This window comes from Zootoca vivipara, chromosome 2 (assembly GCF_965207765.1).
Source record: "Zootoca vivipara chromosome 2, rZooViv2.hap1.1, whole genome shotgun sequence".
NCBI lineage: Eukaryota > Metazoa > Chordata > Lepidosauria > Squamata > Lacertidae > Zootoca > Zootoca vivipara.
In genome coordinates this window covers 68,788,335-68,806,253 of record NC_142584.1, presented here as the reverse complement: position 1 = coordinate 68,806,253, position 17,919 = coordinate 68,788,335, and the positions used below count along the sequence as shown (strand labels likewise).

The window sequence follows — 17,919 nt, the reverse complement described above, 5'->3', positions numbered from 1 at the left end:
TAATTATCCCCAAAGGTTAAATTCCAAAATCCCTTTTTCATATCACACAGTGCAAGGAGTGCCTCACCTGAGTTATGACATATTAACAGAAATCAAGCAATGGTGCCCCATAAATTGATCAAAATGTTCAGTTTATGTATTACCTCAGTCAGGTGAGGGTTGGGGTTGAATCCACATTGGTTGCAGACCTTGTTGTGACACTGTGTACAGGTGTTGAAGTTTGGCTGGTTGGGAGAGGAGGTGAGTTCTGTTGTCTTGCATATAGGACAGAGTGTGCTGCTAGGAAGGGGTGCAATTTGTGGGACAGAATAAGGTGAGGTAGGGGTGCTGCCTCGATCTGGTGACACAGACGGTGAACGCCCTGTTCTCTGGCTCCTGCTGTCCACTTGGAGTGTCCTCCTCGGCCCATCAGCCTGTTGGGGGGTCTGCCCATGACTCCTCATCTCTCTTGTGCTTTCGCTGGTCTGAGCAGCCGGTTTGGGGGATGGGGAAGCTGCTCTCTGTCCGAAGGAGGGGTCCGATTGATCTGGTCTTCTTGGTGTGCTGAAACACATTAAATGCAGAGGTCAACCAGGTTGCAGAGAATCGTGGTAAGATAATAGACAAAACTGCCTTGGCTATTTCCTCAGGATATACTTTGAAATGCATTTGAGAATCTCCAAGAGTCAAAGTTAAAGGCAAGAAAATAAGTGTAAACAGATGTTTAGAGAAAATGATTGCCATCTTTACCTCCACCAACTTCTTAAAACCACAAGACATGGATATTTCTTCAAGTTGCAATCTAACAAGTCGTAAATACAAGATTCAATTGTATTTAAAGCCAGAACAGCTAAAAACTTGTCATTTCTTTTCCCCAAAGGCTATAATCTGAAAGGGGTGGGGCTATATGTCAAGTGAGCAGTGCATATGGACTTGGAGGGTGAGGCATAATTTTTTATACAAATAAAAATAAACAAAAATTAGAACCAACAGAAATCAGGCATACTCAGTTCCAACTGGATATATTCTCACTACTGGAGAAGGCTGTATGGTAATCTGCAATACCACTCTCAAGCCTTCATGCAGCAAAGGAACTCATAGCCAGCTAGAAGAAACAAATCCCATCCACTTATGCTGTTTCTATGATAGAGGATCACAGGGACGCGGGTGGCGCTGTGGTCTAAACCACAGAGCCTAGGGCTTGACGATCAGAAGGTCAGTGGTTTGAATCTCCGCAACGGGGTGAGCTCCCGTTGCTCGGTCCCAGCTCCAGCCAACCTAGCAGTTCGAAAGCACGTCAAAGTGCAAGTAGATAATATTCCTGCATATAAGACTACTTTTTAACCCAGGAAAATTTTCTCAAAAGTCAGGGGTCATCTTATACGCCGGGTCGTATTTCTTATATGTCGAGTATATCCCAAATTCTATATTTTAACTGGAAAAGTTGGGGGTCGTCTTATACACCCAGTCGTCTTATACGCTAGAATATACGGGTACCGCTCCAGCGGGAAGATAAACAGTGTTTCCGTGCGCTGCTCTGGTTTGCCAGAAGCAACTTAGTCATGCTAGCGACATGACCTGGAAGCTGTACGCCAGCTCCCTTGGCCAATAAAGCGAGATGAGCGCCGCAACCCCAGAGTCAGTCACGACTGGACTTAATGGTCAGGGGTCCCTTTACCCTTTATGATAGAGGATAGGAATATAATTCAACTGCTACATGGCATTATAAAAAGCAGTTTTTCTGTTTTGCCAAAAATGGAAAGGCATTTAAAATAGACATCAGGAGCTGCTGCTTGTTCTCTATTCTAACTTAAAAATAGGTCAGCCGACTGCAAGAACATCTCTTCTTTAGCACACAAGCGTGTATATACATTGTCATTCATTCCGGCTTCCCTTATTAAGGAATATTCCAAACCAGAATATCTAAATTCACCCATCCTCTTCCCAGTTTCTAGGGCAGGATCAAACATAGTCCTGGTCTTTTGGGAATTTAACCTTCTGAGGTTCACCAGGGTATTATACTGCAATTTCATATTCTCTCATGTCTGAGTAATATTTATAAACTCCCTATCATACACTGACAGAAAACTCTGCACCATTCATTCACTGCTCAGTCCTGTAGATCAAATGTGTTGGTTTTGTCCAAAATACTTTTTTGAATTCCTGTGTAACCAGAACTACATCAAAAACAGAAATAAATAATGCAGTACTGTAATATGTGTGTGCCAAACAATATTTTGTTGTGACTGGTTTTGAACATACTTTCCATAATCCCATTATAAGAGTGTGTTGGCCACAAGGGAAGGTGACTCTCTTAGCTGAAACCCATCCTCAAACATTCTTTCATTTAAATATACTTTGAATTTTGATACAGTTCAAGTTACATCTGAGTCATCTGCTGTTTCCCTCTAGTCAGCTTCCCAATGCACTGGTAGCATCTGAATATGGTTTGACAAGATAATGTGGGTGTTTCCCATGTAAGCATTAGTGGTTTTGATCAAGAGGAAGCAGGATAGGAGCGAACAGTGTTCTCTGGACAACTCATATGTTGCCCAAATGATACGTGAACCAACTACAGGAACATCAGCCACCATTGCAGCTGTAATGTTTGAACCAGGCTTGATCTTCTCTGAGTCCAGTAAATATCAAGCCAATCCCAAATGTGATATATCCAATGACTTATGCCTGGGTGCTCCATAGCTAGAGGACAAGTAAGGAAAGGAGCAAAACTACATGGCTACTCAGCATATTTTAAGATACCTACAGAGAAATAATAAAAAAAAACCTTGCAAAAACACCACAACAACACACACCTTTGTTCACCATTTGTACAGGAAGTTGATACTTCCTATGGATTCCTGCCAGGCATACTTATAGTAAAACAAGCTACTTTCCATGTTGCATGTTCCTGCAATATAAATTGTTTTTCTGTAGGGAAGCTATTATCAGAGTAGGAATATCACCTTATCCAACCCACAGATATGCAGTGGTTTGTGTCCAAAGGCACAAATATATTATTTGCTCCTAGCATAGATTTGGCATTGGCAAGGCCAAAGGCTTCATGAATGTTTAATAAACACTATAAATCTTTAGAATACATCAATGACACTGTTTCATACTGTTCAAGTAGATTGCTTTAATGCATGCATGCACACTGTTCCGACCATCCAATTCCTTGTGACTCTCACAGCAGAACTACACATTGTAAGAAACATAAGAAAAGGCAGCCCCATGTTTTCCCTGATAATCTGAAGGATCGTTCACAAAGTCTTCTGAGTGGTAGTGGCTGGCAGGAGGGCAGAGGAGCAGCATACTGCCATCCACACAGCAGCGGTGTGACTGCCACTTACCAGGAAGGCTCAGTGGTAGAGTAGAGGCAGAGGGCCTTTTTGGTAGTGGCACCTGCCCTATGGAACTCCCTCCCAGCAGATGTCAAACAGACATACAGCCATGTGATTTTTAAAAGATATCTGAAGGCACGTTTTTAGTGTGTGATGTTGTGTTTTTACTACTATTTGTTGGGAAAGCCCAAAGTGGCTGGGGCAACCCAGTCAGATATATAGATAAATAGAAGAAGAAGAAGAAGAAGAAGAAGAAGAAGAAGAAGAAGAAGAAGAAGAAGAAGAAGAAGAAGAAGAAGAAGAAGAAGAAGAAGAAGAAGAAGAAGTGGCAACCTAGTCAGATATATAGATAAATAAAAGGAGGAGGAGGAGGAGGAGGAGGAGGAGGAGGAGGAGGAGGAGGAGGAGGAGGAGGAGGAGGAGGAGGAGGAGGAGGTGTTGATGAAAATGACAAGTTATCTTTTAAAATTGTTTGTGTGGTGTATGTGTGCGCTTGTGCAAAAGATGTTAGGACATATGATAACCCCCTGTTTTATTATGCTGTAAAATGATTTCTCATAATGGAAAACACTTTCATTGCTTTTGCACCTGTTCATGTAAGCATAAGGCAGTATGAAGAAATGTTTCCTGTTTCCTGTCTGGAGGTAGTTAGCTGTCATTTTCAAATCACTATTAATTAAACCAGTACATATCTGAAGTAGGCTCAATACTTTATCCATTCCAAATCTATTCAATATATACCGTATTTGTTTAGTTGACTAAACCGGTCTGGTGGTAGAACTACATCCTTAGACACAGAGCTGCCACTTAAAATGGAAGCCCTGGGTCATGTTATTCCCCTACATGTCGTAAGGACGTAAGACCTATCTGTTCCAGTATTCTGGTCCCATGGTGGCCCACCAGCAGGATATGAAGGCAATAGCCCTCTTCTGACTGCGATCCACAGCCACTGATATTCAGAGACATATTGTCTCTGATACTGGAGATAGGATACTTAGGGATCATGACCAGCAACAGCCTTATCTTCCATGAATTTGTCTAAACTCCTTTTAAACTCTCCAAGTTGGTGGCTATTGTTTAATTTTGTGATAGAAAATTCCATGGTTTTAACTATGCAAATCAAGAAGTACTTTCTAATTAATTCAGCTTAATTGGATCGCCTGTCTCTAGTATTTTGACAGAGGGAGAAAAGCTTCTCTCTAGCCACTTTCAAAGCGAATCTATTACAGCTCAGCACATATTCATTATAACACTCATGGTGGGTGCCATTTTAAGACACTATTTTTGTTATTTTAATTGATCCTTAATTATCACTAAAATATTTTTATGTCTATGAGAGAGGCATAGCACTATAACATAATGCTACAATATTAGTGTAGTACAGTTATAGCACTACTGGATTATGTTGCTATATAGAACTATATCTCTTTCATTTTTCTTTTAAAAAAACCTGCTAAAGCGTAATAAATCACTTGCCTTAGACTAGAATTTCAGTTTCCCTAATAGAAGGGTTGGTACTAAATAATGGAGCATTTTAATAAGAAGTATCTGTACATACTTGTGCTTCTAAACCAGTTCAAAAAGCAATTTAACAAGTACAGAATTTGATAAGTACAGGAATTTCTGAAGTCCATGTATCTGAAGAAGTGTGCATGCACACAAAAGCTTATACCAAGAACAAACTTAGTTGGTCTCTAAGGTGCTACTGGACAATTTTTTAATTTGTTTATATATATTTTGACTGCATCAGACCAACATGGCTACCTGCCTGAATCTAGTACTTTCCTACATTCCACTTTCCAAATCAAAACCCTGCCCTTTTTAAAAGACAGAAGAGGAGCACCAAAGGTATCTACACTTGTGGCGACGACCCTATTGTTCTGTTCTTCTAGAAAAAGGCAGGCTTTCTGGGGTCTGAGTAAAGATGGAAGAACCAGGGGGGGCAATAGAAGATGTCAGTGATTGGGAGTTGGCTTCATGTGCATGTCCCATAAAAGAATAATTTTTGAAAACATTTTTCCCTCTTGCCATTTAAGAGTCACACAGGTACCGTAGTAGGGGAACACTTCCATATTCCACCTTAAACATTAATGCTTCCTCCAGTTTGGCCTATCTAACCCTTATATATTTTAGATATTAAATTGGAATTTGGATTAAATTATGTTCTTATTATAAGTGTTCATGCAACCACTGAATGGTTCTAATACACTGTAGAGAAGCACTTTAAAGTCTTGATTACTTATCTTCGGTTTGCCAACTATCATTGAGAAGGTAATGTAGTGCTTCTTCTCAACAAGATATAATTATATCACACCAGCTACTATAGATCCCACCAGACTTAATTCAAGAGTGCGCCAAAACTGCATTTCCATAAGCATTTCAGTATTGGCATAAACTGTGAATTGGCACGAACTGTATTATCTCAAGGGGTTAGTTACACTGATTTAAAATCAGTTTTATTAAATAAAAATGGGGAAATGTTTTGTGTGGAAACCAAGTTTCAAAGGGACCTCATCACACCCAGGTGTTCTGAACACAGCAGAGCATGAAAGGGAAGCAAAATGGAACAAGAGCTATGAAGGGAGGCTCTCTGAAGACTTCCCAGGAGTAATAGTTGCAATATGAGCCAGAAGTGACAAGGTCAATGAAGCTGAGCTTCATGGGAATGCTCTAGCGGGAAGGTATGGCTCAAAGCAGGGGATAAAAGAACATGCAAAAGACACAAGAAGATTGCAAAAGGGGAACTCTGTTCTTCCATAAACCAACTTTTAGGACTCAATATATTGGGATGTCAGCAAAGTTCTCTGACCTCTGGCTCAAAAATAAACACCCGAGGCCTTGTTAAAACAAACAAACAAAGGAGAGGCAAACTTTACTACCCTAGACATTATCATCTGACTAGGATTAAAATCTAAGCTGAAGAAGAGATTCGTGTCTATCCCTGCCAGTCCTTGTGATCCCTGGAAGCCCTCCCAGCTGGCTTCCACTCTCCCAAATGCACTCCTCCTTCCAAAGGCCCATGGGAGAGCTACATCTCCCATGATCCCCTGGGATTTGGCACCAGCACACTGCTACCCAGCATGTTAGAGCAACAGAAAAGGGAGGAAACTGACACCTCTCTCCAGGCACGCCACCACTGCTGCTATTGCAGTAGGTTAGTGAGGGGTTTGGGAAGGTTGATGGAGATGTTTGAGGACTGCAAGGGCATTCTTCCATCCCCTTAGAACAGGCATCCCCAATCTGCGGCCCTCCAGATGTTTTGGTCTACAACTCCCATGATCCCTAGCTAACAGGACCAGTGGTCGGGGAAGATGGGAACTGTAGTCCAAAACATCTGGAGGGCCGAAGTTTGGGGATGCCTGCCTTAGAAGACTTGGAGAAATTATGTGAGAGCTTCCAAATGTTTTCTGAAGATTTTGGATAATGTTCAAGATAATTCAAAGTGAGCTTGCAAGAGCTCTAGTGGAGCTCACCACACATACTGAGGTCAATAGGACAAGCCTGGACTCTTCAAAGAGTTTGGGGGAATAACATGACATATTTCAAAATTATTTCATCGCATTTCTAGGAATCGTCATCACAATAACTTATTATCATCACAATAACTTATTATCAAGAATGCTTATCATGAACTAAGCACTTTACGAGGAACATAAATTCACAACAATCCAACCCGGCAGGATTACTATCTAATAACAAAGCTTAAAAATATTTCAAACTCTTAAAGCACCAATATTAAGTTTCTAGGTGCCTGGATGATTAGGTATCTGGGATTTCTTCCAGCCTTAATTTTATGTATCTAGTCATAGGCATAAAAATATGCATAAAAATATGGAAGCAGAAATAGGAAATATATTAGTTAATTACTAAACACTTGATTTCAAGACTGGCTACACAACAAAATAAGTGTTAAGCAAAGGGTGTACTAATCTCTTTGCCAGCACAGTGTCACAACCCATAACATTTCAACAGCATAGCAGGAAATGTGCTCTGGAACTTTAAACAAATTTGCCTGTGAAAATGTTTGGGACTGAGATTTAAATAATTCAGGTTGCAATGCTGCACTCACTTACCTGGAAGTAATTTCCATTGAACTCATTTGGACTTATTTCTAGTTGAAATATATAGAATTGTGCTGTCAAGACCTTAAAAATCAACATAAAACTGAATTCACTGAAGTATAAGAAGAAAACCAAACTAGGTTTTCCCAATGATAGTAGAGACTGTCCTAGAAGACTCAGGGACTAATTAAAATTAATGCAACTTAAGCCTACAGCTTCATTTTACTTGAGCTACATGGCTGCAGCTGAAAACAGCAGCCCTGCATCTCTATATCCTCTCATAATTTGTCAAACAAAAACACAGGATGTGATGCCATGGCTCCCCAAATTTCCCCATCTCCACTCTACTCTACTGGCTGCAGCTTGCAGAACACTGATTGTCCACAAACGTGCTCACATTTTGATAAGCATATGAGCAATGCTTGACAGAGCATTTGTGATTCCTATCCCAACTCAAAATGAAATATGGTTGTCTTTGGTCCAGTGATGGCTTCTGATGAAACTTTGACACATCAAGCAGTCTCATTTTCAAAGCACCTCCATGTGAGATGAGAAGGGTCAGACTACATAGGAAGCTGCCTTATAAAGAGTAAGACCAGTGGCCCATCTAACTTAGTTTTACACTTACTGGCAACAGTTTTACTCCAGAGTTTTAAACAGGATCTTATTCAGCCTTCCCTAGATATACCAGAAACTGAAGCTTGGCCATTGATAGCAGCTCAGCCTGGATATCTCAGTTTGTTAGAGTGTGGACTAGGCATCCCCAAACCTCGGCCCTCCAGATGTTTTGGCCTACAATTCCCATCATCCCTGACCACTGGTCCTGTTAGCTAGGGATCATGGGAGTTGTAGGCCAAAACATCTGGAGGGCCGCAGTTTGGGGATGCCTGGTGTAGACCTTCCACATGAAAAGCAAGTGCCTTGCTGCTAAGCTACTGTAGTACCAAAACTTCTGGATCATTAGTCATGCCAGCTGGTTTGTTTACTCCAAGCTACTCCCCTGACCTGCTGGGCAGAGAGGAGGAGGAGACACAAAGTTGCATTTTTTTTGTAGTATCCATTCATTTCCAGTAATATGTCCAAAATATGTGCCATAAAAGATCATCAAATAATATATTTCCCCCTTTTTAGGTAGTTCCTAAAGGCACTGTCTTGAAACGTGCTGATTCACAAGTAAATATAGCATTTACCAAAGAATTGATGCTTTTGAATTATGGTGCTGGAGGAGACTCTTGAGAGTCCCATGGACTGCAAGAAGATCAAACCTATCCATTCTGAAGGAAATCAGCCCCGAGTGCTCACTGGAAGGACAGATCCTGAAGCTGAGGCTACAATACTTTGGCCACCTCATGAGAAGAGAAGACTCCCTGGAAAAGACCCTGATGTTGGGAAAGATGGAGGGCACAAGGAGAAGGGGACGGCAGAGGACGAGATGGCTGGACAGTGTTCTTGAAGCTACAAACATGAGTTTGACTAAACTGTGGGAGGCAGTGGAAGACAGGAGTGCCTGGCGTGCTATGGTCCATGAGGTCACAAAGAGTTGGACACGACTAAACAACAACAACAATTAATAGTTTAGGTTGGTATACTTAAGTACATATTATTTATTAAATCTATAACAATATTCTACTCTTTTAGTAAATGATACACAACACATCTAATAAATAGCTTAACTCTTCGCATACAATTTACATCAAACAGCATTAAGGCATTTGTTTGAAATCAGTTTCAAGAAAGAATGAAGTGTGGGTTTCCTCCTCTCGAACATAATTTCTGTTTACCTTCCATGCAAGAACCCTTAAACAGAAGCATTTACTTGCAGGTCAAATGCCCATCCATTGTGAGTTATCACTGGGTGGATCAATATTTTTCCATAAAATTGGAAGCAAGTCTTCAAGGTTCTAAGCCTGCTGAAGTTATGGACAACCAAACAGGTGAATGCAAATAGGCTTTCTCATATATCGCATCCAAAGATATATCCAGACAATCCAAATAGTTTGCATGAGTCTTGCAATGCAAGGGTGATTGCATATCCAGATGTACATCCCCAGCAGCAATGTGTGAAAAAGGCTGCTTATATGTGCTGATAACTCTTGATGGATTGAAGCACATGTTTGTTGTTTGATTGGTAGACAGAGCTATAAATATTCATCAACTGGGGAAATTGAAGCATTTAAATAGTTAGAGGGCATAAGATGGGAATGAAAATACATTTCGGTGGGCTGAGTGACTGGTCCTGGCAAGGTACAATTTGGCATCTTCTTAAGCTAGGAGAAAGGTCCCAACAGATCTGAAGTTCTGCCAGTCCCTGGCTCACAGCATCAAACTAATTTTCTATTGTGTCATATTTCTAATGCTTGTTTTGCAAGGAGGCAAGTATTTTACCCATGCCTCATTGTTTACAGAGGACAGTAATATTTAACTCAACGTATCCGATACACAGTCACATGCCAGGTTATTTTTTTAAAAAATCAGAAGAGATGCATATTATTATTATTATTATTATTATTATTAAAATCAATAAAACCTTTCCCTCCTTTTTTAAAACCAAGAGCATGATTCATCATGTCCCATCACCAGAACCCTCAAGAGCTGTTTATGGGTAAAACATGGAAGGGCCTCATATTCACACCATCTCAGTGTGCATCGAAGGAACAGTCAGCTTGGGGGGGGGGGAGGGAGAAGGACTTATGAATTGCTCTCATACAACCACAAGAGCTGAACTTGGTGGTGATGTTTGTGTTCTCTCCCCACCACACACACAGAAAGGCTAACAAAAAGCAAATGTCAATTTATCAAAAACCAAAATCAACTTAAACAGACCATGGTGAGGGAAATAATACAAGTAATGAGCTGCTGAAATATCTAATGAAGGATGAACTTATGAAATGCCTAAAAAGAATAAAGAACCATTAATAAACCCAGGACAAAACAAAGTATATCAGATTAATTTCACTAGCTTGTCAATACTCCAAAAGTCTATTTTATTCAGCAAAGTAAGGTGAAGTTCATGAAACTATGTGTCATGGAAACTAATGAACAAAGAAAACGGCAATGATTAATCTTTTTTAAACTTTAAGTGTATTTGATATACTGTCACGCACAAAATGGAGACCAAAGGAATAAGCAGAATTCCTTTAAAACAGATACGTGAATGCTTAAAATTCTTAACAAAGGAATTATTAATATTGCAGCCAATTAAGAGTGAAATTTGCTATCAATTATTAATAAAGAGTCAAAGACATATTACAAACACAGGTGAAGTATTCGGTGAGTTTTGGACCAACGCCCAAGTTCTTTTCTACTAACTCCTAAGGTAGCTCTTGAAGTCAATCAATGAACCATTTGAGCATTCCAAAATGAACTGTGTTTAAGGGAAGATGGTAAGCTGGCAACACTCTTTCTTGTTCTGCTCAAAGGGTTGGTCCTGCCTTGAGAGAGAGAGTAAGGTGACAAGACTTTGGTCAGCATGCAGTTATTTTAACAGTGCAATCGTATCATACGTTATGTCCACTGGAAGAGAATCGGGTTGCTCCTAAGCCCCTTTGTACAGAAAGTAAGCAAACCTAGTCAATTTATGCTGGCTGGCATTGCGCTATGGCTGTGCCAGGGTTATCTCATGCTAATGTAGCTGCTGTGAGGTCATGACAGTGTCAGCAGGAGTTGGGAGGCATGGCAGAGAGGTGTGAGGCTAAGGAGGTGTACACATTACCACTTACTCTGCATCCAGTGCACTCCCAGTTCTACTTTTTGAAGCTGCGTATACACAATGCAAGCCATGAACCAGATTGATCCTGTAATTTCTTGAAAAATACTGTTGCTTGATGTGTGTGTGTGCTTTTTCTTAAACAAGCTTCAATCCAATTAGAAAACTTAAGTTGCATTCACTTCATACTTAAATCAGATGTGTACATCTGAAGTAGCTGCCATGGATATACAAATGAGTATGAGTGCATGTGTTGGTTCAGGAAACCAAACGGTTCATGCATGCTGTCCCTTTCTGATGTGGTTACAACACTATGCAAATGTGACTGGAAATTCATTGGGGATTAATGACCTTGCTATGATTGAAGCTGCTAAGGTGTGCTTAGGCGTAGCCTCAGAGTCCTATGCTTACTTACAGGTTACTTCTGCCCTGCTGCCAGTGTAACATGCTAGCCAAGGCACACAACACAACACAAACAGAATGCAATCTCTCTGAATAAGTATATTCGCCAAGGAGCTAATGGGGAGTGGAGCTGTGGAATAGAAGAGCATCTACATCACTTCCCAATGTCCACATCACTTTATCAGCCAATTCCCGCCAAAAAAAACATAATGATCACTTAGTTACAGGCACTATCCATTGCAGCTGCTATCTATTATTTATCACTGTCTTCATGTCTCTCCGCAGGCCACCAGGCAGCCATTCAACATGCACAAAGACAAGGGTTAGAGTTAGCAGTAGCGACCAGCAGAAGCCAGGGCTCCTGAGCCTTTCCAGACAACATGACAGGCAAAAATGTAGTGTGTTTAGTCATATGCTGCAAGTGGTGTACATACCTGCTAGTCCTCTGTAAGGCATAGCATCGCAGAACTGCAGAGTTGGAAGGGGCCTCAAGAGTCATCTAGTTCAAGCCCCTGCACTGCAGGAATCACAGTCGAAACATATATATATATATATATATATATATATATATATATATATATATATTCCAGTAGCACCTTTGAGACTATGCACTTCTTCAGATACACTGAAACAGAAGTCACCAGACCCTATCTGAAGAAGTGTGCATGCACACGAAAGTTTATACTAAGAACAAACTTAGTTGGTCTCTAAGGTGGGTGGCGCTGTGGTCTAAACCACTGAGCCTAGGGCTTGCCAATCAGAAGGTTGGCGGTTCAAATCCCCGTGACGGGGTGAGCTCCCATTGCTCGGTCCCTGCTCCTGCCAACCTAGCAGTTTGAAAGCACATCAAAGTGCAAGTAGATAAATAGGTACCGTTCCAGTGGGAAGGTAAACGTCGTTTCTGTGTGCTGCTCTGGTTTCGCCAGAAGCGGCTTAGTCATGCTGGCCACATGACCTGGAAGCCCTACACCGGCTCCCTCGGCTAGTAAAGCAATATGAGCGCCGCAACCCCAGAGTCATCTGCGACTGGACCTAACAGTCCAGGGTCCCTTTACCTTTACCTTTAAGGTGCTACTGGACAATTTTTTTATTTTTTTATATATTTTGACTGCATCAGACCAACACGGCTACCTACCTGAATGCAGGAATCACAGTTAAAGAAGCCCTGACAGATGGCCACCCAACCATTCTTTAAAGGAGAGTCCACCACCTTCCAAGGTGTCCAACTGTCAAACAGCTCTTACCATCAGAAAGTTCTTCCTAAAGTTTCATCAGAATCTCCTTTCTTGTAAGGAGAACAAAAAGGCTGGCAATCCCATTCCTTTGTAACGCTGATAGAACCTGCTCCACAACTAAATCTGTACATGCTTGTTTCAACTAGGTCTCTATGTTTATTTTATCTAGTTTATGGAATGCCCCTCTTCAGCTTGTTTTTCACATCAGCAGTATTCGTGGAGGGATACACTGACTCAGAGCTTGTCGTGGATAAGCCCTCAGTTCATAAAGGTAAAGGTAAAGGAACCCCTGACCATTAGGTCCAGTCGTGACCGACTCTGGGGTTGCGTGCTCATCTCGCATTATTGGCCGAGGGAGCCGGCGTATAGCTTCCAGGTCATGTGGCCAGCATGACAAAGCCACTTCTGGTGAACCAGAGCAGCACACAGAAACGCCGTTTACCTCCCCGCTGTAGCGGTTCCTATTTATCTACTTGCATTTTTGATGTGCTTTCGAACTGCTAGGTTGGCAGGAGCTAGGACCAAGCAACGGGAGCTCACCCCGTCACAGGGATTCGAACCGCTGACCTTCTGATCAGCAAGCCCTAGGCACAGTGGTTTAACCCACTGCGCCACCTGGGTCCTCAGTTCATACACAACACTAAATCAAACCTTGGCTTAGTGCAGGTGAGTCTACAGGCTCCCAGAGAAAAGACTGCAGCTGATTTGCTCCTACTCTGGTCTGGCTGCTGCTGCACTGCTATTCTTTGGAGACCACTGTCACTCATAATTGTTGCTGATCATGCCAAGGATTCAAATCCCTGTCTCAAGGAAGGCCTGGAGAAGTTTGGGCATCAATAGTTTGGAGTACATGTTATCAATAATATTGTACTTCCTGTTTATGGAAACCACCCATCCAACTACTCTGTATCTGGATGGATAGCTGGGAAACTGTCAGGTGTGCACATAAGCCGCTGCCCCATCACCAGAAGAGCTGTTGTCATGTTAGGGAACAACTGCATGCAGAACACGAGGCAGGCAGAAGGCTGAGAAAAAAGTGAAGGATGAGTGTTGATGAATAGCAGTATTCCACATTTGGATTACTGTGTAAATTCTGGTTACATCTCAAAAGAGGTATCGTGGATTTAGAAAAGCTGTAGGAAAGGGCCACCCAAATGATCAGGCATCTGACTGGCCATCAAGAAAAACAGGATGCTGCACCAAACAGGCCTTTGGTCTGATCCAGTAGTGTCTTTCTTACCTTGCCTTAAGGCCTGAGGAAATCAACCACAGGGGAGATGGGGAGCTAAGGAAATGAGTTACTGAGAAAGAAAAGGAGAAAAACACTCTTAAAAAGTTGGAAAGTAGAGGAGAAGCTCTCTCTACCCTGCTGGCAGGAAGAATTAACACTGGAGTGTTACATATTGAGGAGAACAAGGAAAGCAGGGAAACAAAGGAGCAGAGAGCCAAATGTGAAGGGAGCTGAGAATCCTGATGTTTGAGGAAAGTAGGACACAGTAGTCAGTGGCCTGAAAAAAACCCAGGAAACTATAAAGAACTGCGGATGGTGTGTGGGGAGGAAGGAATCTATGGAGGCAAGGAGATGGGAAAATGAGATTGAGATCTAAGCAGAAAGATCTGGGCTATAAAAAACTGCACATGATGCCTGGGGACAGGAGGAGCACTATGGTGTTGACAAGATGGGAGGCTGCAGAACTGTAGTCCAGGGTGCACTGGCTGGCATTAGTTTGAATGAGCCAGACAAATATTTTCAGATCTATAGAACACAATTGTTTTACTAATGTCGTTAAAAAATAGTAATCCTCTTTTAATGGGAGCAAAAGTACAAAACATAAACATCCTAGTGCAGAATGTAACTCAGGAAAGAGTTAAATAATGCTTGATTTCTCCCCCCCCAAATCATGTATTTCTTACTAGTCTACATTAAACATAGACATCTTTCAAAGGGTACAAGTAAACTACTACCAATAAAGCAAAATGTCGTGTAATGACTGACAACAATTGACAGCTATGCTGCCTTTCTCAGAGTATAAAGAGTAGCAGTAAATTTTTAAAAACCGCATTAGCTTGCAGTAGCTGCAGATTATGGCTGCTGTGCAAAGTAGAGCACATAACTAGAATACAGCTAATTTTTTTCTCCAATTTTTTGGCTCATAGAATTCTGTGATTTCTGCCACGAGTATTTTGAGAGGGAAATTTCATGCACCATGGTATTGTAGCGGGATTATTATTGCAGTGCACAACAATTATGGCGTGAGCCATTTTCTCATCATATGATGAAGCTTAAAAACATAAAAAGTCTAGGTCACATGTACATCCACTAATCGCTCACATACATAGTACATAAACTCCTAAATTTCTAACACCTTTTTAGAACTTCAGCCCTTCAGCTCCAGGGGCTCCTCCACCCCGTCCTATATTGTCACCACTATAGCAGGGTGGGAAAAACTTCTCAAAGAGCTCTCACATGTGGAACTACACCCAGAAAGACCCATTTCAAACAGAAGGTTGTGCTCGCAAAAGGGTCCATATTTTGCTTTCTACACAAATTACCAAGCTCATGCTGTTCTGCACTATGTAAATCTGCTACGTCTTCATAAATAAAGCCTTAGTAAAAGTCAGATTCAAGCTCATGAGCCTTCATTTCTCGAGTAATTTTTAGATGCACTCACAGATTAATTATCAATGCCCTCTGGCAGTTTTCTGTAAGAATTAGAGTAACCTGACTGTGAAAATAGAGTAGCTTAGAGATTTTTTAAAAAATTAAGTGGTTTATAAATGCTTTTTATATAAATAGGATAGCAAAAAAGGGTGGGAGGGGAGAAGGAGAAATAGCAGATGTTGTAGGGCAGGTGTGGGGAACAGTTGGCCCTCCTGATGCTGCTGAACTACAAGTCCCATCATCCCTGGTCATTGGCTATGCTTGCTGGGGCTGTTGTCAGGGATGTGCATTTGCACTACAAAACCGAATGTGCCTCAAGATGGAGAAGCTGGACAATTGTAGCAGGGCTTGATAGTTGCATATTAAAAAGCCTTCTAAAATGCCAATTTGCTACAGCAGCTGTTGCTCCTCCCAAATAACAACTAGCCCTCGTGAAGCTGCACAACATCCCCAAAGTCTCCATGGCCATTACATTCCTGGTAAGAACCAGAGGAACTGCAGACTCCACTAGAAGTAGAGCAACACTCCAACATCTTGCATTGTTCACTCCCATTATCAATTGTTACTTGACACACAACCTATGCTTTTGAGCCCTACTCTGCTTCTTCTTTTTTAACCTGACTACCCCCAAAAGGCTCAGGTTTGCTGACACCACAATAAGAAAATCAGCATTTAAAACCTCAATTAAAAGAAATACCCACAGCTAGAAAATCCATGCACCATTTACACGTTGGTCTCTTAGGACAAGGAGCTCAAATTAGATTAAGGTGGTCATTTATCACATCAACTCTAGTTTTAATACATGTGTGTGCTTATCTTGCAGGCAGTCGATCGGTTTGGTGAAACACAAACACTCAACAGACACTGGTCAAAGAAGGTTATGCACTCCCCATAAGAAATGGAATATGCAAGGACATAGAAGGCAAGACCTTCCAAGGGAAAGTGGACAATGAGAGAACCTCAGCTGCGCACACAGGCACATGGGCGTACCCAGCAAGGGACAGGGGGCAGCTGCCCCCCCCAGAAGCAATAAATAAATAAAATAAAATGGTTATAAAGTGATGAAACGAAACAAAATTAGGTAGGGCAATGATGAATAATCAGTTGTTTACCACACTGAAATGGTGTAAAAACCGAGAAGTATCTAGAGCCACCTAGCGACTGGTAGAGGAATCTATGTCAGCCAGCCATTGGGATTCAAGGGAGGGAGAGGTCTCTAGCGGGCTCTAGCAGAGAGAAGAGGGAATCCTCTAGAGGGGTGTAGTGAGTTCCGCGTCACTAAACTGAGCCGCCCGCCGCTAAACTGAGCCGCCCACTATTAGCTTACCTTCTTATTTACATTCAGAAGACATCGAGGCTGCCTAAATGGATATAAGAAACTGGTTCCAAAAAGGTAAGTTAACTAATTTCTATAGAAAATTAAATTTTAAAGACCTGGCTCAGAAGTACAATGGGAGAGGACAGACTGACTGGGTTGTGTTTGATGAGCGCCCATCGAAAATGCTTCAAGGAAAATCAGGACTGGCTTGAAACGAAAGTTTTGAACAAGTTTTCTTCAAACCCAAGAAAAATGATATTAGTATAAGACATGTAACTAGAATGAAAATTATTATTATTTTCAAGTGAATAATTGTAAAAACTACCGTAACAAAGCACTGCTATAATTATATATAATTTTCTTTAAAATTTGGTTTCATTCGCCTTTTCCCTGCTGAAATGTCACAACCTGAATGACCATGGCTTGCCCCCCCCCCAGTTTTGATCCTGGGTACGCCCCTGCACAGGCACACTGTATTCCAGTGATTTGTGACCAGTGGCTCATATCATGCACACCATACATGGTGTTCCTCCAATAATCCTGGGGTGTGCAGTTTCTTAAGTGGAATTGTAGCTCTGCGGAGGTGCACTTTAGTTCCCAGGACTCTTTGGGGGAAGCCATATGTTGTACATACACACCAAAGAGCTCAAAACAAAAGCATTCTAGCCCAATAGCTTATCTTTAAACCATCACAATTATTGTACTCTAAATATAATTCTGCTAAATGAGAATTTTTAAATAATACATAAAGTCATTATGTCTATACTAAAGGAGACAAAACATATGCTAAAAACATTCTTGTTTAGACAAGCCTACCCAGAGGCTTAGAAAGTTGGAGTAATTTTATTCCGTTTTAGTATTTTGACTTTTGTACTGTATGTTTTAAAGTAGGGCTGTAATCTTTTCCTTATTTTATTGTTTTATCTGTTTGAGGGTTTTTTTTTAAAAAAAAAACAATCAAGCGGTGTATAAATTATAGGGAGGGAAAACAGCAAACAAACATGCTAACAATGGAATTAGACAAGGTTTCAGGATAGGGGAAATGGCATATTTTCCCACACTGCAGTGTGCCCCTGCCCAAACCTGGCCGTCCAATAAATAATAAAATAAATAGTAGACCCACACTGGATCTATTTAGTGCTATAAAGCACCACCTCACCTTGGCAGCTCCAAATAATGGTAGAACAATCCTTTTCTTCTCAGATTGGGTGAAGC

The 17,919-nt window shown here is 41.3% G+C and overlaps 1 protein-coding gene across 2 annotated transcripts in view; it reads right to left on the bottom strand.

Moving 5' to 3' along the window:
- The window catches only part of BSN (bassoon presynaptic cytomatrix protein), a 208,737-nt gene that overhangs the window by 181,944 nt on the left and 8,874 nt on the right, over positions 1-17,919 (bottom strand). Inside the window, exon 2 of one of the 2 annotated variants that reach the window (XM_088662153.1) lies at positions 144-543. In XM_088662153.1, coding sequence (XP_088518279.1) covers positions 144-543 — 400 coding nt within the window. Of the gene's footprint in view, positions 1-143; positions 544-17,919 lie in introns of those variants that run through there. The other variant, XM_088662152.1, reaches the window with a different exon arrangement.